This window comes from Microtus oregoni, unplaced genomic scaffold (genome assembly GCF_018167655.1).
Source record: "Microtus oregoni isolate MIOR12 unplaced genomic scaffold, Mior012 000003F_ref0000135, whole genome shotgun sequence".
NCBI classification, from domain to species: domain Eukaryota; kingdom Metazoa; phylum Chordata; class Mammalia; order Rodentia; family Cricetidae; genus Microtus; species Microtus oregoni.
The window spans coordinates 31,146,564-31,166,678 of NW_024543062.1; the positions used below are offsets into that span (position 1 = coordinate 31,146,564).

At 46.4% G+C, this 20,115-nt stretch overlaps 2 protein-coding genes across 15 annotated transcripts in view; one reads left to right on the forward strand and one right to left on the reverse strand.

The window, feature by feature from the left end:
• Ankrd13a (ankyrin repeat domain 13A) overlaps positions 1–6,260 on the reverse strand; it is a 32,834-nt gene extending 26,574 nt beyond the window's left edge. The window contains exon 1 of one of the 3 annotated variants that reach the window (XM_041648354.1): positions 5,853–6,260. In XM_041648354.1, coding sequence (XP_041504288.1) covers positions 5,853–5,948 — 96 coding nt within the window. In that variant the 5' untranslated portion in view covers positions 5,949–6,260. The remainder of the gene's footprint in view (positions 1–5,852) is intronic. The other 2 variants (XM_041648355.1, XM_041648356.1) reach the window with 2 other exon arrangements.
• A 1,512-nt stretch (positions 6,261–7,772) lies between these two features.
• The window catches only part of Git2 (GIT ArfGAP 2), a 51,217-nt gene continuing 38,874 nt past the window's right edge, over positions 7,773–20,115 (forward strand). For all 12 annotated transcript variants that reach the window (XR_005973900.1, XM_041647201.1, XM_041647231.1 and 9 more), the window contains exons 1-7: positions 7,773–7,938; positions 11,260–11,393; positions 13,782–13,894; positions 14,407–14,512; positions 16,191–16,277; positions 16,387–16,517; positions 19,412–19,506. Coding sequence is in view for 11 of the 12 variants with exons in the window: in XM_041647201.1 (XP_041503135.1) it covers positions 7,887–7,938; positions 11,260–11,393; positions 13,782–13,894; positions 14,407–14,512; positions 16,191–16,277; positions 16,387–16,517; positions 19,412–19,506 (718 nt within the window). In the remaining variant the exon portion in view is untranslated. The remainder of the gene's footprint in view (positions 7,939–11,259; positions 11,394–13,781; positions 13,895–14,406; positions 14,513–16,190; positions 16,278–16,386; positions 16,518–19,411; positions 19,507–20,115) is intronic.

Below are 20,115 nucleotides of genomic sequence, written 5' to 3' on the forward strand. Positions count from 1 at the left end.
CTCACAAAAGTAAAAGAAATGACTGAGGAAGATATCCCAACATCAGCTTCTGACCTCCCCCACACACACATACCCTCACGGGCAGGACCACACAAACACATACAACACCAACCAGGGACAGACATACAACACACAACCGCATACAACACCAACCAGGGACAGACATACAACACACAAACACATACAACACCAACCAGGGACAGACATACAACACACAACCGCATACAACACCAACCAGGGACAGACATACAACACACAACCGCATACAACACCAACCAGGGACAGACATACAACACACAACCGCATACAACACCAACCAGGGACAGACATACAACACACAACCGCATACAACACCAACCAGGGACAGACATACAACACACAACCGCATACAACACCAACCAGGGACAGACATACAACACACAACCGCATACAACACCAACCAGGGACAGACATACAACACACAACCGCATACAACACCAACCAGGGACAGACATACAACACACAACCGCATACAACACCAACCAGGGACAGACATACAACACACAACCGCATACAACACCAACCAGGGACAGACATACAACACACAACCGCATACAACACCAACCAGGGACAGACATACAACACACAACCGCATACAACACCAACCAGGGACAGACATACAACACACAACCGCATACAACACCAACCAGGGACAGACATACAACACACAACCGCATACAACACCAACCAGGGACAGACATACAACACACAACCGCATACAACACCAACCAGGGACAGACATACAACACACAACCGCATACAGCACCAACCAGGGACAGACATACAACACACAACCGCATACAACACCAACCAGGGACAGACATACAACACACAACCGCATACAACACCAACCAGGGACAGACATACAACACACAACCGCATACAGCACCAACCAGGGACAGACATACAACACACAACCGCATACAACACCAACCAGGGACAGACATACAACACACAACCGCATACAACACCAACCAGGGACAGACATACAACACACAACCGCATACAGCACCAACCAGGGACAGACATACAACACACAACCGCATACAACACCAACCAGGGACAGACATACAACACACAACCGCATACAGCACCAACCAGGGACAGACATACAACACACAACCGCATACAACACCAACCAGGGACAGACATACAACACACAACCGCATACAACACCAACCAGGGACAGACATACAACACACAACCGCATACAACACCAACCAGGGACAGACATACAACACAGAACCGCATACAGCACCAACCAGGGACAGACATACAACACACAACCGCATACAGCACCAACCAGGGACAGACATACAACACACAACCGCATACAACACCAACCAGGGACAGACATACAACACACAACCGCATACAGCACCAACCAGGGACAGACATACAACACACAACCGCATACAGCACCAACCAGGGACAGACATACAACACACAACCGCATACAACACCAACCAGGGACAGACATACAACACACAACCGCATACAACACCAACCAGGGACAGACATACAACACACAACCGCATACAACACCAACCAGGGACAGACATACAACACACAACCGCATACAACACCAACCAGGGACAGACATACAACACACAACCGCATACAACACCAACCAGGGACAGACATACAACACACAACCGCATACAACACCAACCAGGGACAGACATACAACACACAACCGCATACAACACCAACCAGGGACAGACATACAACACACAACCGCATACAACACCAACCAGGGACAGACATACAACACACAACCGCATACAACACCAACCAGGGACAGACATACAACACACAACCGCATACAACACCAACCAGGGACAGACATACAACACACAACCGCATACAACACCAACCAGGGACAGACATACAACACACAACCGCATACAGCACAGAGGGGAAAAAAGCAAGAGTACAAAATTTGACTTTTTATTTCTCTTCTAGGTTTGTCTTTCTCTCCAGAGGGAAGAGGGGATGAGGAGAAAGGGGAAAGGGAGGACGGGAAGGAAAGAGAAGGGTTTAGAGAGATGACAACTCTCCTCTCAGGCTTCATATTATGACTCAAACACAAGCTAAGCACACAAGTGAGCTGCTCTTCAGATCTCTGGGATGGGACGCACAGTGACACCTACCTCAGAGAGCAGGCAGAACTAAATCAAAGATGCCAGGGGCCCAGTGGGTAAAGGCAACAGCCACCAAACCCGAAGAGCTGACTCTATCTCTGGGACCCACAGAGTGGAAGGAAAGAAGGGTCCCTGTGCTCCTGTGTACATGTTTGTATCTCCCTCTTACCTGAAACACACACACACACAATTTAAATACAAAAAAAATTAAGATTGCACTAAAAAATACTTTAGCGGAAGCTGGGCACAATGGCTCATGTCTTTAATTCCAGCAGTCAGTCAGGAGATGAGTGAGGCAGGAGGACTGCCTAGGCCCCACAGTTAAGTTAACCAACCAACAATCAACCAGTCACTTGGGCACAGCACTCGGCCTTCTACGTCTCACTCCCTACCTGCACAGAACATGCCGGACACATGACTTAGTCAGCATTAGTACTGACCATTAAATCCACTGCCTCCTGATCAAAAAGGAAGTTAGTTATATCATACTCAACAGGGAATCTGAATTAGCACGAAGCAACAGGTATTTCCTGCCAAGTTACTTAAGGATATTTTAGTGATAACAATTATCTCAACCCCAACCAGTTCTACAGTTTGTAGGGACTCAAACAAAATGCAAGTCTGAAGAGTTTCACAGTGGTGGCAGCAGAGCATGGGCTACATAGCCGCTCTCTTCCCGCCACTTCAATAGCAAATTTCAAGGCTGAAGTGAGACAGTCAAGATGTCCATGCCAAGGTCTCCACCCCAGAGGCAAATGCTACTTTGTGAAATGGCCCACTGTAGCAAGAGTAACATCAACCCAGAGAATCCAAAGTATGAGCATCCTTTCTCAGCCTTGAAGTCAAGGGCAGTAAAGACCTCAAGTTTTCTCTCACAAAAATCTATTACAAGATTTTAATTCCCAAGCACTGCCAAGCCTGTGATCCCAGGTTGGGGTGTGGGGTGGGTGTGAGGGGACTGGGTGGGGGGTTGTCACTGACAGGGTTTGAGGCCAGCCTGGGCTGCACAGACGACTTGCAGGCTACCTAGAGTTTACACAATGACATCCTGTCTCAAAACAAAAATAAAATATTTTAATTGCAAATGTCCTTAAGGCCTGTCATGGTCAAAGACAGAACTTTCAGAGGATACCTTTGTCCCAGTTTGCAGGAAATGCTGACTTCGCCACTGCTGAGATCATGAGCTAAGGTCACTCTGACATCAACAGACAGCTCGTCCTCGTCACGGAGTAGAAGCCCGTGGGTTGATGATGGAGAACCTCTCCATCACACGGGATCTCGAATCTGTGACTGTGTGATGCTCAACACTGCACAAGCTGAGAACTATCATCTACTGCGAAACTAGCACTGAGGACTGAGCCCAGAGTTCTACCAGGCCAGACAAGCATCTCAGCACTGAGAGCCATAAACCAACTCCTTCTCTCTCTCTCTCTCTCTCTCTCTCTCTCTCTCTCTCTCTCTCTCTGTGTGTGTGTGTGTGTGTGTGTGTGTGTGTGTATTTTTTTAACTTCTTAATCTGAGACCTGTACTGGCCTTGAACTTGTAATACTTCTGCCTCAGCTTGGTTACATGTGTGCCACTATGTCCAGTCAAAACTGGTTACTTGCTGAAAAGTCCAGGATAAGACTTGGGGAGAGACCTACAAGAGCCCAGAGAGGTCTCTGGACTGGTCTAATGGAGGATTCTATCAGCAGGTACACTGAGAGGGCGGGCTGGCAGTGAATCATTCTCTCTGGGGGCCTGTGTCATTATCTCTTTAACTCTTCAACACTCACTCTGTCATCTAATTAAGAACAATGACTCTCACAAAACCTTGTTCTGTCTGGATACCACCCCCTACGCTGAGGATGAAACCAGGGCATCCCACACAATAGACGAGTGTTGTACCGCTGGGCTTTCTTGTTTATTTTCAGACAGACTCTCATCAAATTGCCCAGGCTAGCCTCCAACTTTAGTCTTCCTGTTTCAACCACCTGGGCAGCCTGGGTTACTGGTGTTCACCACCACACCTGCCACGGAATTCTTTTTTAAATGACAAAAGTGACTTCTGACTCACTAAGGGTGTCCAGACAACTTAAAACACACAGGGCAAGCTGCACACCAACGCTTAGCACAACTGTTCAGACAGCAGGCTATGGAGTGGACCCAATGTTTGTCAACCAAAAGAACCAAAAGTCTTGACAATTACAGAATGTGAAGTCATTCAAAAGCAGGCCTTTAACAGACTGGCAAAGATGAACGAAGCCAACGGTGACAATCAAACCCGATTTCAGGAGTAATTACAAATCCTTATCTTGTTTGCTATTTGTTAGCTTGGAACTCAAGGGCACCAATACCTACAAAAAATGTTGCAGTACCATAAATGCCATAGTCTTGAGCCAGCTGATGGCTCAGCATTCAGGAGGCTACCCCCCAAGTTGGAGGCCAACCTGGGCTACAGAGTGCATTCCAGGCTAAGCAGAGGAACACAATGAAACCCTGTCTCAAAAAAAGTAAGAAAAGAAATGAAATGGAATGAAAAAAGAAAAACCAAGAAACCCAAACAACAAAATAAGAATATACATAGCCGGGTGGTAGTGGCGCACGCCTTTAATCCCAGCACTTGGGAAGCAGATGCAGGCGGATCTCTGTGAGTTCGAGGCCAGCCTGGTCTACAAGAGCTAGTTCCAGGACAGGCTCCAAAGCTACAAGAGAAACCCTGTATCAAAAAACAAGAAAAACAAACAAACAAAAAAAAGAATATACATATACAGCAAAAATTCTCAACCAAGTACTATTGACGTTTAGAGTTAGATAACTCTCCGTTGTGGGTGGGACACCATAGGACACAGCGGGGTCCCTGGTCTCCACCCAACTAGATAAGAACAGCACCTACCTCGCAAGTCTAACAACCAAAAATGTCTCTTTGCACTGCCAAATGTTCCCTACCATCTCCAAGGGAGAACCACTGAGTTTGTGAAATGACAATATATTTTTAAAAAACAAAAAACAAAAACAAGACGGCCAAAGCACTACAGACAGGGAGGGGCTCTAAGGGGTCTGAACACCAGAGATTCTCAAACTTTACATCAGCCATCCTGGGGAGCTCGTTAAATTCTGATTCCTAGGCCCATCCGCAGGACCATCAATCTAGACAAGGACTGGGTTTTCCCTCATCACTGCCAACATCCTCACCATTTCGGAAAGGTAGCGTCGGCCCCAGAACACAACGGCTTTGCCCAAGGTCACAAGGGAGTTAGAACCGGGCCTCTGAAGCCAACCAAGCTCTACCTCGGCACAAGGGTGGATGAAGTAAGGGGTGTGTGTGTGTGTGTGTGTGTGTGTGTGTGTGTGTGTTTCTCTTCCGCCTTCGAGGTCATAAAGCTTAAAGGTGCATTCTGGGGCCAGTCAACCTGAAATAAAAGATCCCGTCTTGGTACTCATTAGCCCGGTGGCCTTGCGCAAGGCAAGTAGACTAAGTAGGCTCTGGGGTCTCAGTTTCCTTCCCTGTTATGTACGCATCATTCCTAGCGATATCGGAAAGAGGACGCTAAACCAAAAGCCCTCGACATAAGGCCGGGTCTACAGGACTCGCTTGCTGCGGGTCCTTGCGGGGCCCACAAAGCTGAAGGGCTGAGCGGGGCTCGGGAAGGAGGCGAACCGACCCCAACTCCGCGCCGCGCACCTCACCTGGCCCCGCAGCTCCTTCTCCAGCTGCCGGTAGTCGTTGTTCCAGACCAAAAGGTGCAGCGGGAAGCGGCTGCTGGCGTCGCGGGCTAAGGACATGGCGAGGAGGCCGCGGCCCGGGCCTGACCGCCCGCCTGCCACCAGCCTCGACCCTACAGGGTCTCGGGGACCCGCCCGACTGGCCGGAGAGCGAGAGGAGGAGAGCGAGCGGGCGAGTGCGGGGCGCGGCGGGCGGGCGGCGCGGGCCTCCGAGGCCGGAGCGGGCGGCGCTGGAGGCCCGGGGTCGCGGGCCGGGCTGGGGACCGGCTCGGGGACCCGCTCGGCCGCGCCCACCCCGCGCCCCGCGCGCTCGCGCCCGCGCTGACAGCTCGCGAACCGACTGCCGCCGGCCGAACCGCTCCGAACAGGGAAGTGAGCGGGGCGTTCCACCGAGTGACACGGAGGGGGATGGGGCCCCGCGACCGACCCGAGCCCCGCTCCATGTTCCCCCGCCGCACCCCCACGCCGAGACACACGAAGAACACGGTTCTGTGGTACCGCAGAAACCCTCCGGAAGCCAGAGATCCCCACGTGAAAAGTTTAGGGTGCGCGCTCCCTAGCTCTGCCCCCCTGCTCCAGCCTCGTCCAGTGGTTCGTCCCACAACTGGGCTCCTTCCATTGGCTCAGAAGTCCGGGGGTGCGAGCCTGGACCAAACCATCTGGCTGGTGCCGTCCACGAAGCCATTTTGGATGTGGGCAACACGAAATAGTTTTCACGGAAGAACTGAACCCTGGAGAGGAGACACCAGATACCCTCATAACGGGGTAGCCGTGTCTCTAGGCTTCTACACTTTGGAATATTTGAGCTGGGTGGTTCTTTGCTGTGGAGGTTATGCTTTGTAGAGGAGGGCGAGCGCTGCCTATTCAATGCCATCAGCACTCTTCCCCCAAACTGTCCCCAGACAGTTGTCCCCTGGAGGAGAAAAATCGCCCAGTTGAAAACCACTATTTTATCTGAATTCCCAACTCGTCTACAATTCAAAGTACTTTCCGTGAACGTTTGTCCTGCATCAGTCTCATTAAGCTAGTCGTTCAGATTTAGAGTTGCGGCCCAAAGAACATTCAGGCTGGCCCACAATATGCACAAGTAAAATCCGTCCTCTGGATTGCGACTGCAGGCACTATATCTTCTTGACACATGAAGAGCCAAGTGTTATGTCTGCCTAGATATTTACAACTACCACGAAGTTGTCCCGCTTCCTTCTTGGTTCCGACATACATTCAGCTTTTCAGATGATTGCAACGGCCGGTCAAGAATTCTGACCAACCTAGTCCATTCTCTTCGGGTGTGAAGTCCTTGAAGAATGACTGAAGGATTAATAACTTTAAGATGGTACCTAAAAGCGTCAATGGAGGAGTGTGTGGTAACCATCAAACTTCTCATGTGAGAGATGGACATGACCCTTGCTTCTGGGAATGGCTAAATGAACTTAACTATATTATTATCTCCAGGAGATTGTATGTTTAGAGGTTTTTTTGTTTGTTGGTTGGTTTTTTGGTTTTTCGAGACAGGGTTTCTCTGTGGTTTATGGAGCCTGTCCTGGAACTAGCTCTTGTAGACCAGGCTGGTCTCGAACTCACAGAGATCTGCCTGCCTCTGCCTCCCGAGTGCTGGGATTAAAGGCATGCGCCACCACCGCCCGGCTTATGTTTAGAGTTTTTATCACAAGGTTTTACTTCTTACTCTGGTACTAATCAGTACTGGATCCAGGAATCACTTTAGTAAGGGAGAGCCCAACTGCGAGAGTATTTAGAGATAGGTAAAGGATGCTCGGGCTGACTTCTGCCCTCATTCAAGATGGCGATAAGGAAGCGTGCCCTTTCCGGTCACATGACCCGCCAGGCTCAGCAGGACGTCTCCCCGCGCGTGCGTAGTGTGCCGGGGCTGCTAGGCGCTGAGGGGAGAGGCGCCGTCAGCGCCGCCCGGGGACCCGTTAGAGCGGAAGCGCAGCCGCCGCCTCTATAGTCGCGGGGCTCCCGGCAGGTGAAGCGGGAACCATGTCGAAGCGGCTCCGGAGTAGCGACGTGTGCGCCGACTGCAGCGGCCCGGGTGAGTGACGCCGGCGGGGCCCGCTCGCCTCGCTCTCGGGGCCGGGACCCCTGGCGGGGCGGTCCCCGCGGGCGGGGGGGTGACTGCGGCCCAGCCACACCGACCCCCAGGCCGCCCGGGCGCGAGACGACCCCGAGCCTGTCAGCCTCGCCACCCGGGGGTCCCTCCCTCCCGCGGCCCGGCAGAGGGCAGAGGCGACGAGCCCGGGAGCGGACGGGACGGGATGGCAGCCCGGAAAGCCAGTGACAGGAGTCAGACGCGGGCCGCCCGAGGCTGCAGGTGTTTCCCCTTCCCGGTCCCCCGGCCTGTGAGTGTGCGCGACCGCTCGGCTGCGCTGCCCGAGGGGCCCCGAGTGGACGATTGCCCTGCGCCCGGCAGACACTCCTGGGGGACAGCCCTAGCTCGGGGTCTGAAGTTTGAGGATCTAAGTTTCCACCAGATTTCGCCTCTACATGACCTTGGACTGATGGCTTTACTTGCTCAACCTGATTTCCTCGTTTTTCCGACGGAAACTATCAATAGTACAGCGCGCAGTAGTCAGTGGATAGTCCCTAGGGATCATCTCTTTTGTATGGTGGTACTCAGTTCAAAACCCTTGTAGTTCCTTCAGCTACAGTTTGGCTTTACAGTCGTACCACACACAGCCGTAAACTCGGGGACATCGAACGACCAAACGGTTCTTACTGCAAATAGTATTTGGATTTGAAGATTGGATCTGACTTAGTAATTGGAACCCAATTGTCAGGTCTCAATTCAGATTTTTTTGTGTGTGTGCTTGTTTTGGGTCTTGGACTTGATTAACTTCAAGTTTGAAGTCACTTACATATTTGATGACTTTCCTGGTACAGTAGTGTTTAAATAATTTTAATTAAGTCATTGAACTCCAGCCGTTTGCAACTGTTTTTATCTTCATCTTGTCATTTAGAAGCAGAGGCTGGTTATAAATGGTGCTGTGATAACCCTTACTTATTTCATGGTCCTGAGTACTACAGGTTAACCGTTCAGATGGAAGATAAGGACAGGCAGGGAAAGTTTTAAAAGAAGTGCTTTATACTGTTAGCCAGGTTTATACAAACTATCATTTTCTCAGCAAATGCTGTTTGTTCCGCTTCCTTCTTTTCTTGCCCGTTTTCCGTTGATTCATGTGTGTCTAACTTAAAGCTTCCTCTTGGGATGCACGTTCTTTGCTCCTGCCGTGGAAGGTGCACAGCAAAGCAGATTGCCTCTCCTTGCCACCCTGACCGCTGCCTTGTCCATTTGTAGCATCTCAGGGCCTTTTCTGTTGTTTGATGTTATTGTCTTGAATGCTACACTCTAGCAAGACTTGAGTCACTTCCTTCCTTGAAGGCTGAATGAGCAGCTAGGAGTTTGTGCTCCCTTTGTGCACCGCGTAGGTGGAGGGTTACCTGAAGGATTAGGGCTCCTTTGAAATCTTAATGCCAAGGCCGGCTCAGAAGGTGCTCAAATACTTAACTCTTCTGGACAAAATTTGCTTAAGATGGGTGGGGGCACAGATACTTTTGAAGTCCATTTGTGGTGCTCGTGAGCCTTATTAAAAACTCTGTCTTCCAGATAAACTGGAAGGGCTTCACCCAACCTCATTCATAGAAACTTAACTTTCAGTTTATTATTATTGTTGTCAGTATCCTTTCCTTGGGATTCTGATCCATGGTGTTTAAGTGATTATTTGAGACCATTGCTTAATGCCTGTTAAGCCATTGCTCTCATTTTCCTGGCTGATTTGCCCAGGAGTACTGTGAGCCTCTGATAATGAAAAGCAAAGCCACACTTCTAGTCTTAATACTACCAGATCAATGCAGAACGCGACGTTGTGGTGCGTCTGCGCAGAGCCTTCATGCTTCCCACCGCTCCTTAGAATGGCATAGTAGCACCTATGGTTAAGCCTACTGGATTCTCTTCTGTTTTGCTTTAGAGAAGACACTTCACTATGATTATGTCTTGTTTACCTTTGTGGCGCCGGGGCCAAAGCCAGGACCTCCCAGTTCCTAGGAGAGTCACATGCCCAGTCCTGATTTGTTTGTTTTTAATGAATCTAGTTCATTTAAAATGCATCATTCCTGTGCCCCCATGACAGACACTTTACTTATTCTTATTTTTTACATTGTCTCTCCCTTCTCCCACTGTGAAGACACTCAGAGAAGTAATTTACCTCACATTATTGCACAAGAAGTGGCGGCAGAGTTGGGATTCAAACCATGGACTGTTCATCCCCGTAACCAACCCTCTAACTACTGTGTTCTGTGGCTCCCAGGATTTGTCTTTGATACCCCATAACTTTTCATTATAAGGTTTGAAAGGGTTAGAATAAACTGTTAAAAATGGTAAACATGACATATATGCATTTCAGAGATTTTTGTGGATGTTGAAGAATTTTAAAATGTAACCCTTAGGCCATGCAGCTGGAGTAAGTAGCACCTATTGTCACCCCACTGTGAGTCTGATGGGATGAGAAAGGCCTATTTTTATTTGGGATTTCTAAGGCTCAGATTACTTGCCCAGATCCATCCTGCTCACCTAGTGTAAATTATTCCACTTCTGAAAGGTTGTCTGATGAAGTTCTGTGGATTCCAAAGGAAAAAAAGTATTGTACTCAATGAGAAATCTTGTTCATTTTGGTTTACCTCTTTATATCTGTGAGGCACCTTCCTTCAAGTCAGCTGCAAGACTGGATCCAGCAGGTTGTCTAAAGCAACTGGTATTGGCATAGAGCATTGCCTTAGCAGAGCGGGCACCCCTCCTGCCCTCGGAGAAGAGCTGAGTGCTTCTGCAGGTCTCTTCTGACTTTCTGTTAGCATGTGGGACTTGACTTCCTGCACTGGGCAACAGTCACCTCACTGTTTACCTTAGATACTGTTACTCGGATAATGCACTGTCAAGATCATGTAGTCTTATTTACAAAGATGGACTCAAAATGATTCATCAAGCTGAAGATGGAACTCAGTGATAGAGCGCTAGCTCAGCATGGACGAGGCCCCAGGTTCAGCCCTACAAGGAAACAGTGGAATGATCTACCCAGCTCCTTCATTCTGCTTCCTTAACTAACATTGCACAGAGCACACGTGGTAAGCCCACACAGGAAGGCAGTGCATGTGTAAGGCTCTTAGTTCAGTAAACCTGATCTGTCTCGGTGGGGAGCATCCTCAGCTGGTCCCTCCACTTCAGATGTTGAAGAGCATGTAAAACAACAAAAACATACTCTGGTTTTTTTTTTCCCTTAAAAAACCAAACATCAGCCATCTTTTGCTATCCTGTATACAACCAATTAGCGTCCTTGCCACTGAGGTGTTGTTCTTTTTCCAGATCCTTCCTGGGCATCAGTAAATAGGGGAACTTTTATATGTGATGAGTGTTGCAGTGTTCATCGGAGTCTAGGGCGCCATATCTCCCAAGTAAGGCATCTTAAACACACACCATGGCCTCCAACACTGCTTCAGGTAAATGATAAGAAAATTTTTCATAATTGGAAATTTGTGTTTTAGGGATTGTTATTTTAGCAACTAAAAGATCTAATATATACCTTAAATCCTATAAGAATATTTGGATCATAATTGGATAAAATGTTGTGCTCTTCATTTCTGTGTATAGTATACAATATTGTCTTGTATTGACGTCATTATCTAATCTTTCCTTGCTCACCTTACATAATCTTGCTTCCCCAGAAGCAGTTATACATAGACAGATATATCAACAAAATGTATCAATAAATGTCTAAATTTCTTATTAAGTCTTCACTGCTTACTTTCTAGATTGTCACCAGAAATTGTTGTTTTGTTTGAGACAAGAGTCTCACTATGTAGCCATGGCTGGTCTTGAACTCACGGATCTCCTCTTGCCTCTGTTTCCTAAATGCTAAAATTAAAGGTATGCACCACCATGCCTAACATCAGAAATTATTTTATTGTTTAATTTTTAGTTAAGTATTTATTTTATTTATTGATTTATTTGGTTTTTCAGGACAGGGTTTCTCTGTATAACTTTGGAGCCTGTCCTGGAACTTGCTCTGTAGACCAGGCTGGCCTCAGACTCAAAGAGATCCGCCTGTCTCTATCTCCAGTGCTGGGATTAAAGGCATGTGCCACCATCCAGCTCAGAAATTATTTTACAATTAATTATTTTTAATGCATTGGTGTTTTGCCTGCAGTATGTTTGTATGAGGGTGTCAGAATCCCCTAGAACTGGAGTTACAGACAGTTGTGAACTGCATGTGAGTGCTGGAAATTGAACCTGGTTACTTTGGAAGAGCAACCAGTGCTCTTTACCACTGAGCCATTTCTCCAGCCCCCAGAAATTTTTATTTTTTAACCTTTTTTTAGATTTACTTATTTTATAAGTATCTTTCCTGCATGTATGTATGTGCCCACAGAGGCCAGAAGAGGGCATAGGATGTCCTGAAACTGGAGTTACAGATGGTTGTGAATATGTAGGTTCTGGGACTCAAACCTAGGTCTGCAAGAACCACAAGCGCTTGTTTCGAACACTGAGCCACCCCTCTAGGCCGTAGCAATTATCTTTAAAAGGTCTCTCTTTCCTGTAGACTGTGATGAATGATCCTAAAAGCCACTGCTGAGAAGGTTTTCATTAACTTGCAATCCCTGAGTACCTGCTCACATTTGTAGACCATTTTTTCCTGCTTTGATAGAAGTGTAGACTCAATTTCCTCAGAAATCGCTTCAGCATCTGAGGTATTTTTAAAGCCCTCACTGCCAGGCAGAGACTAAGTGAGCATGTTTTGATTGCACAACTAACCCTTGTTGTGGGCGGTCTTTGTCTTATTTGAGATCCGATGTCATGTTCCTTGTACTTTTATTTGAGGTACACATTCTTCAATTCTTCTGAAACTTGGGGCATGCATTGTAGACAGAGTTTTCCGCTGGGACATTTGCACAGTGTACAGAAGTAGGCTTTCCCAGCAGTGCATTTTGTGATATTTGTCTTAATTCACATCTCACTAAATCTGCAACAGCTGCACACCGTGCTCCTTAAGCTTGTATGAACCAAGGTACCAAAGCAAGTGTTTTGGGTTACTGGTAAGAGATGCCCATGAGCTGCACGAGCAGACAGACCTTCCTGGGAGTCCTGTTTAGTAATGAAGTTGAGATGTTCGTTAAGACATTCTACTTAAGCTAGGCAGTGGTGATGCATGCCTTTAATCCCAGCACTCAGGAGGTGAATTTCAAGACAGCCAGGGCTATACAGAGAAACCCTGTCTCCAAAAAAACAAAACAACCAAACAAAAAAGTTGTACTTAGAAATTCCCAAGGGGCCATTCTCACGTGAAAGGAGTGTGCTACTCCCAGGTCTGTTTTTGTTTACAGTTTTAGAGTTTACAAACGGTACAGAGGCGAGTAATTGGAGATCCTAGGGCTGACACTAAGGCATCAGATTTTGAAGGGTGGGACATGACTCACAATGGAACATGAGAGAGAAAGAACATTCAAACATTTGTTTATTGCGTTATTTAAGTATGCATAAGAAAACTAACATTATTAATAAAAATTTTAAATAGGTGTATTTAATGAGAGATATCAAGTGAATAGTGTGTATGTGGGTAAATATCATTTGTTCAGGCAGGTAAATGCCATCCTAAAGAGTCAGTCACTTCTCCTTCAGTTTGTAATGTAAGTACGTACAAACTATCTACAAGCAGAGTGGAACCCTACCTCCCTCAAGTTCCTCAGTCTCACTCCACAATCAGAAACAGGAATGAGCGCTACATAAACGTGGTAGTGTTTTTAACAGAGCATTATTTTTCCATTTTTTCCACTGATTCTTTTGGAATATTTGAGGAAATAAAATAAATATCTCATACTGCTTGGTTTCAGATGGTTGAGACTTTGTATAACAATGGTGCTAATTCTATATGGGAGCATTCTTTGCTGGACCCCGCGTCTATTATGAGTGGAAGACGGAAAGCTAATCCACAGGATAAAGTGCAGTGAGTGCAATGTTTCTGACTATTTCTATGTCTTCACAACAAGTGGCCCTGCTGGAAGAATGTGACTATTTTGATCAGCCTTGTGCCTGGGGCGTTTGCTGTTAGAAAGGCAGAGTGAGGAACGGGGCCATTGCTTGCCTAGTTACCCAGCTGAACATAATGATTTCTCCAGTCGGAGACCAGGGCTTGGTGACTAGTTGTGATCAGAACTAGTGGCATTCAGACCAGAAATCTGGCTCCCTGCAGCCGTGTTCTGCCCAGTGCCTCACCTATTAACACAGGACTAACTGCTGCTTCCTCCTGAGGCTCTGTCCGTCGTGAAGGAAGTTAGAAAGGGAAGAAAGACGCTACAAAAAGTGGCATTCTGTAACATGTTTTCAGATCAGGTCTTCAGCACTGCTGAAATGTATTCTCAAGTGGGGGGTTTGGTCACTTCCTCTTCTTACAGTACAAAGGGTGAGAAATGTGTCTGAACTGCAAGTGAACTGTTTTCTTTTTTGTTTTCAAACCAGCCCCAATAAAGCAGAATTCATCAGAGCCAAATATCAGATGTTAGCATTTGTCCACCGATTGCCCTGCCGTGACGATGACAGTGTGACTGCCAAAGATCTTAGTAAGGTAGGTGCCATCTTTCCAGTCCCTGGGGAGCCCACTGAGACAGTGGCTGCCTTACTTGTGGTAGCAGTAGGAGGGAGAGACCAGTCTCTTTATACAGTTCAAAGTTCTGGCGGCTTTCTAATGCAGTCTTCTTTTCTCTCTGAAGCGCAGTTAGTCCTCCTCCTAGACGTTCTAGACAAAAGAAAGTAAATGTCTCAGAAGCAGCAGTTTTCATCTTTTTGTAAGGTTTTTAATTAAGTAATTAATTTGTGTTTTTCAGTACAGTTTTCACATATATATTTTGTAAATTCCCTACTTGGAAATAATAGCCATTTCAAAGGAGTGAATAGCCATTTCTAGAAGGGCCTAGGATGTTTTCAGGATGCTTGTTTCTAAAAGATTAGAATGGCAGGGAGAGGAGGTAGAGCTTGAGAAGTGAGTAGAGCTGCTGCCTGCAGGGCTGTTGGCTGGCGAACGGGCGCTTTCCCTGGGCCTTGGTGGTTCTGAGATGCTGTAGAAATGTTCATCTTGAGTTTCAGAGCAGTGCTTTGAGCTAGATGCTCACTCAACAACATTGTGCAATCCACAGTACTAATTTTTACATAGACATAGATATAATTTTCCTACTCATTAATAAGTTTTAAAGAGTTTCTCTCCTTTTTTACCAAATAAAAAATATAGCCAAGTCTGGTGGCATGTACCTTTACTCCCTGGCTTTTGGGAGGCAGAGGCTGGGAGATAACTGGGAATTCAAGGCTGACCTGGTCTATATAGTGAGTTCGAGGCCAGCCAGAACTACATAGTAAGACCTTGTATGAAAGTGTGTGATGACGACAACAACCCATTATCAGATGACTCACAACCACCTGTAGCTCTAACTCCAGGGTATCTGACACCCTCTTCTGGCATCTGTGGGTACCTGCACTCAATGTGCATTTACACACACACACACACACACACACACACACACACACAAACATACATACGTATGTATATACATACAATTAAAGAATTAAAAAAAACTGACTACATTGGTTTCTCTGTTACTGTGGTACCTATTACTACATTTGAAACAGTTCTAGATTAAACTTGAAAGAAAGCGGCTTGTTCTCTACTTGTTTAAAAGCCTTTCTGTGGTGATAAGGAATTAACATAGCACAGTGTATTTCCCACCAAGAACAGCCTCGTGGGAGCACTGTATGGAGAGGTGGGCAATGCACATTGACAGTGGGTGGTGTAAGGCAGCTGGGATCAGCAGCTAATAATCACTAGTGTAGCCGTGTCTGAGTTTTTACTGATTCCTCACAATAACCCCATTGGCAGATGGCACCAAGATACCCAGGTTCTGCTGCCCAGAGTTCTCCTCAGATCACACAGCTGGAAGGCAGTAGGCCTTGAAATCCATTCCACTCAATCGCAGAGCCTCCTTTTCAAGTGCTTCCCACTTGGGTTATAGTTGGGCCCTACCTGGCAAGCCCCACATCTGGGCAGACTGGGCTTCGCAGTTCTAGTTCCTTGTGGGAAAATGGGCAAGACTCACCTGCAGCCTACAGCCATTGTGAACAGCAGAGACTCCCTGTTTTCCTGAGTCAAATAAAGATCTGTTACTAATAGAGAGTGCATTAAAATGGGTCGCCAGCTGCTCCAGCACATCACTCCTAACACTTTTACAACTACTCTTTCTGTGTTTGTTTTTCAGCAACTCCATTCAAGTGTGAGAACAGGGAACCTTGAGACCTGTCTGAGACTGCTATCTCTAGGAGCCCAAGCCAACTTCTTTCATCCTGTACGGAAACGTCAATTGGTTCAGATAATAGATTGAAACTGAGTTGTATTTGAATAGGCTGTTTACTTAGTTTTCTTTTTTTGTGTTTACTTTTATTAATAATTCTTAGGAAAAAGGCAGCACTCCACTCCATGTCGCCTCCAAAGCAGGACAGATTTTACAGGCTGAATTATTGGCAGTATATGGAGCTGACCCAGGCACACAAGATTCTAGTGGAAAGACTCCTGTTGATTATGCAAGGTGAGGGGCTGCAGGTGTTGGACCACCTGTGTGCTGAGTGTGATTCCTTGCTGAGTGACTGAATTGTATCTGACTTGTGTTCAGCGCCCTTAGAGGTTTATATTCTATTATTTTATAGAAGAAGACATTTCAGCATCAGCTGAGACAGACAAGACGAGGCAATCTAGAATCATAAACTGGTGTACTTAACTTCCAATCTTTGTAACAAAGTAGTGTTCAAGCCATAGCATACAAATCAGGTATCAAGAATTGAGAGTCGGGCTGGCTGGAGAGTTTACTCAGTGGTTGAGATCAACGGCTACTCTTGCAGAGGACTAGGGTTCAAGGTTCAGATTCCAGCACCACATAGTCCCGCATCCATAACTCCAGTTCTGTGGATTCCAACACCCTCTTCTGGCCTCCAAGGTTACCAGGCACACATGAAATGCACTTACATGCACATAAAAATAAATAAATCTTAATGTTAAAAATTAAATAAAAGAATTAGAGTGAAGACGGGAGAAATGGCTCACTGAGTGACATGCTTGCCTGTAAGCACGAGAAACGAAATAGGGCTAGAAACATGGCACAAGGCTGGAGCGCTGGAATTGGGGTCAAATACAAAACCCACTCTTCAAGTTTTAAATGCGTCTTTAAATTTTTCCTGTTGTGGTTTTGTTTTGAAGCAGATACTCGCTATGTTGCCCGGGCAGATCTTGAACTTCTGAACTTAGACAAACTTCTTACTATGTGCCTCTAGTATCTGGGACTACAGACATGCCACCATGCCCTGCTACAACTGAAATGCAGGGGCATGAAGGAACTTCCTGGGGTTCAATGAGTCAATTTTAAACCTGCAGGTCTAGGTGATAGAAGATGGATGTCTTTCCTTCTTTTTCCACATTTACTATGAAACACCATGTTCACAAAGAAGTAAACAGGGGAAATGACAAAAATCTGTCCCAGAAACCTAACTTTACATTTCCAGAAAAGATGATTAGTAAATGCTGAAGGAATTAGGCAAAATTACATATGAATTGTCGACAAAATGGACAATTAGCCCCGTTTTGTTTTGTTTTGTTCTACTTTTTGAGACAGGGTCTGACTCTTTAACCCAGGCTGGCCTTAAATTCACAGATAAAAGTATTTCTGCCTATGCTATGATTACGGGTATTAACTACCATTTACTGCTGACAGTTGGTCTTAAAAAGTGCACATGGCTTGACGTTTGACAGGTAAAAGCCCTGTCTCACAGTCCTGAAAATCTGAGTGTAGTCTCCAAAACGCACATGAAAAGCCGGGCGTAGTGTTCACATGTCTGTAATCCCAGCAACCACAGCAAGATGGGAGGCAGAGAGAGGAGTCATAAAGCTTGTAAGCCAGCTGTCCTGATGTGTGCAGCATGACAAAAGCCAGAGAGACCCTGCCTTAATAAGATGGAAGGCTAGAACCCACTACCAAAAGTTGTCCCCTGAGCCACACACACCCCATGAAATAGGTAATAAAGTTTAAAAAGCATATGTAAGGAACTGTGGAGAGGGCCACCAATTAAAGCTCTTGCTGTGCAAGCGTGAAGGCCAGAGTTCATACCCTCAGTACTCACCCAGATGCCTCGTGAGTGTGCTGGCTGAGCATGGCAGCCCTCTTGTATTCCAGCAGTAGAAGGCAGATGGGGTCCCTGTGGCTAGCTGACTGGCAAGACTTGCTGTATCATCAAGTTCTGGGTTCAGTCAAGACTCTGCCTCAATGGTGAGGTGGAAAGCAATCAAGGAAGATTCTTGATATAGACTTCAAACCTCCATGTATATGTGCTTCCACACATATGGGCCCACACATGGGCAAACATACATTTCACATACACACCACACTGACCCATACAGAAAATGAGCATATGTAAAATTTCTTCATTGTGGCCCCAGTGATTAGGAAATTTCTTCAGTGGTCTTTTGAGGAGTAGGTGGGATATGGACCTATAAAGGAGGAAATAAAGCATCCTTGAGAGAAGAAAGGCAGTCAAGAGTAGGAGGTGGGGATGGACAGAATATGTTCATCACCATGGAGATGGGATGGAGAAGCCAAGCATCAGGAGTGGTGAGAGGCACGCAGTGTTTCCTCAGCTCTGAGGCTGGACCTTGCTGCTTCATTTCAGCCAGCACTGAAAAGCTCCGCCAGGTGCTCCGCCCAGACCAGCACCATGTCACCTACTGAGAAAACAGGGCATCTGTTAGGTTCAGATGTGTGTAGTAGGTCAGGAAGTATGTGGAGAGAGAAACTGGCTGGAGCTAGATTTCATCTTTGATGATAACAGAATCCACAGTAAACATTTTTTCACTTTGGAGTCTCTCATGAGCTTTGTGTGTAATAGTCTCAGTTTAACAGTTACTTACATGCTAAAAGGATTCCAGGCAGGTTAAACGTTTTAGGAATAAAAGCAGACAAACACTGTTTCCTGTTGCAGAAATAGCAGATACAAAGGCAGAAGTAGCTGCAGGGGTGGGTTCTGCATCAGGTTAGTCTGCCTTGGAACTCTTGAAGTGATTTTTAACTTCTAGGCTCTGATCCGGCAGCTGACAACAGGCATCAAGATTGTATGGAGGAAGGACCTTCTTCAGAACATCAGCCTGGGGCCATCCCCCAAGGCTGGGTGTTTCTGGGAACACTCTAGTTGACTTTTGGAAACCTATTTATTAAGTTGATTTTCTCACCTCATTAAATGAAATTATCCCTCTCATGTGTCTTTACATTGTAAAGGGAAAAGGGTCTCCTGGTGGGGCTCTGGCTCTGGGAGGAGGCACTGAAAGTGATCAGATAGTTGTGTTTGATAAGCTGCTCAGGTATCTCAGAACAGTCCTGTGCTCTTCTGACTCAACGCCAGTGAACTGAGCTGTGTCAATGGTACTTTGTTCTCTTGGTAGGCAAGGAGGGCACCATGAGCTGGCTGAGCGCCTCGTGGAAATACAGTACGAGCTGACTGACAGACTGGCCTTCTACCTCTGCGGCAGGAAACCAGGTGAGAGAGAGGACAGCCTTGCTGCACCTCTACTCTGGAAAAACAGGTCAGGACAACATTTTTATGACTTGCTCTGGAGCTAGTTCCAGGACAGGCCCCAAAGCTACAGAGAAACCCTGTCTCGAAAACAAAAAAAAAAGTCCTCAGGAAGATTGCCATAAGGGTTTCTATTTGAAAGGATAACATAGCTGCAGAATTTTTATTTTTGATTTCTTTTGCTTTTTAGATAGGGTCTCACAATGTATCCCATGTGACCTGGGACTTTGCTGTATACCTTCAACTGGTCTTAAACTATTTTTAAATAATTTTTTGACATTATTACATCATCTCCCCCTTCCCTTTCTTCCCTCCAGATGCTCCCATATATCCCCCACCTTGCTCTCCTTTGAATTCATGGCCTTTTTTTTCTTTAATTGTTGTTGTATGCGTGTGGTGTGTGTGTGTGTGTGTGTGTGTGTGTGTGTGTGTGTACACATATATCTGTATATTCCTAAGTACATGGCTATAACCTTCCCAGTTTGTATTATGTTACTTGTATGTATATTTTCCTGGTTGGCCATTTAGCATTGGTTATCATTGGCGTGCTTCCGTGAGGAAGACTGTTTCTTC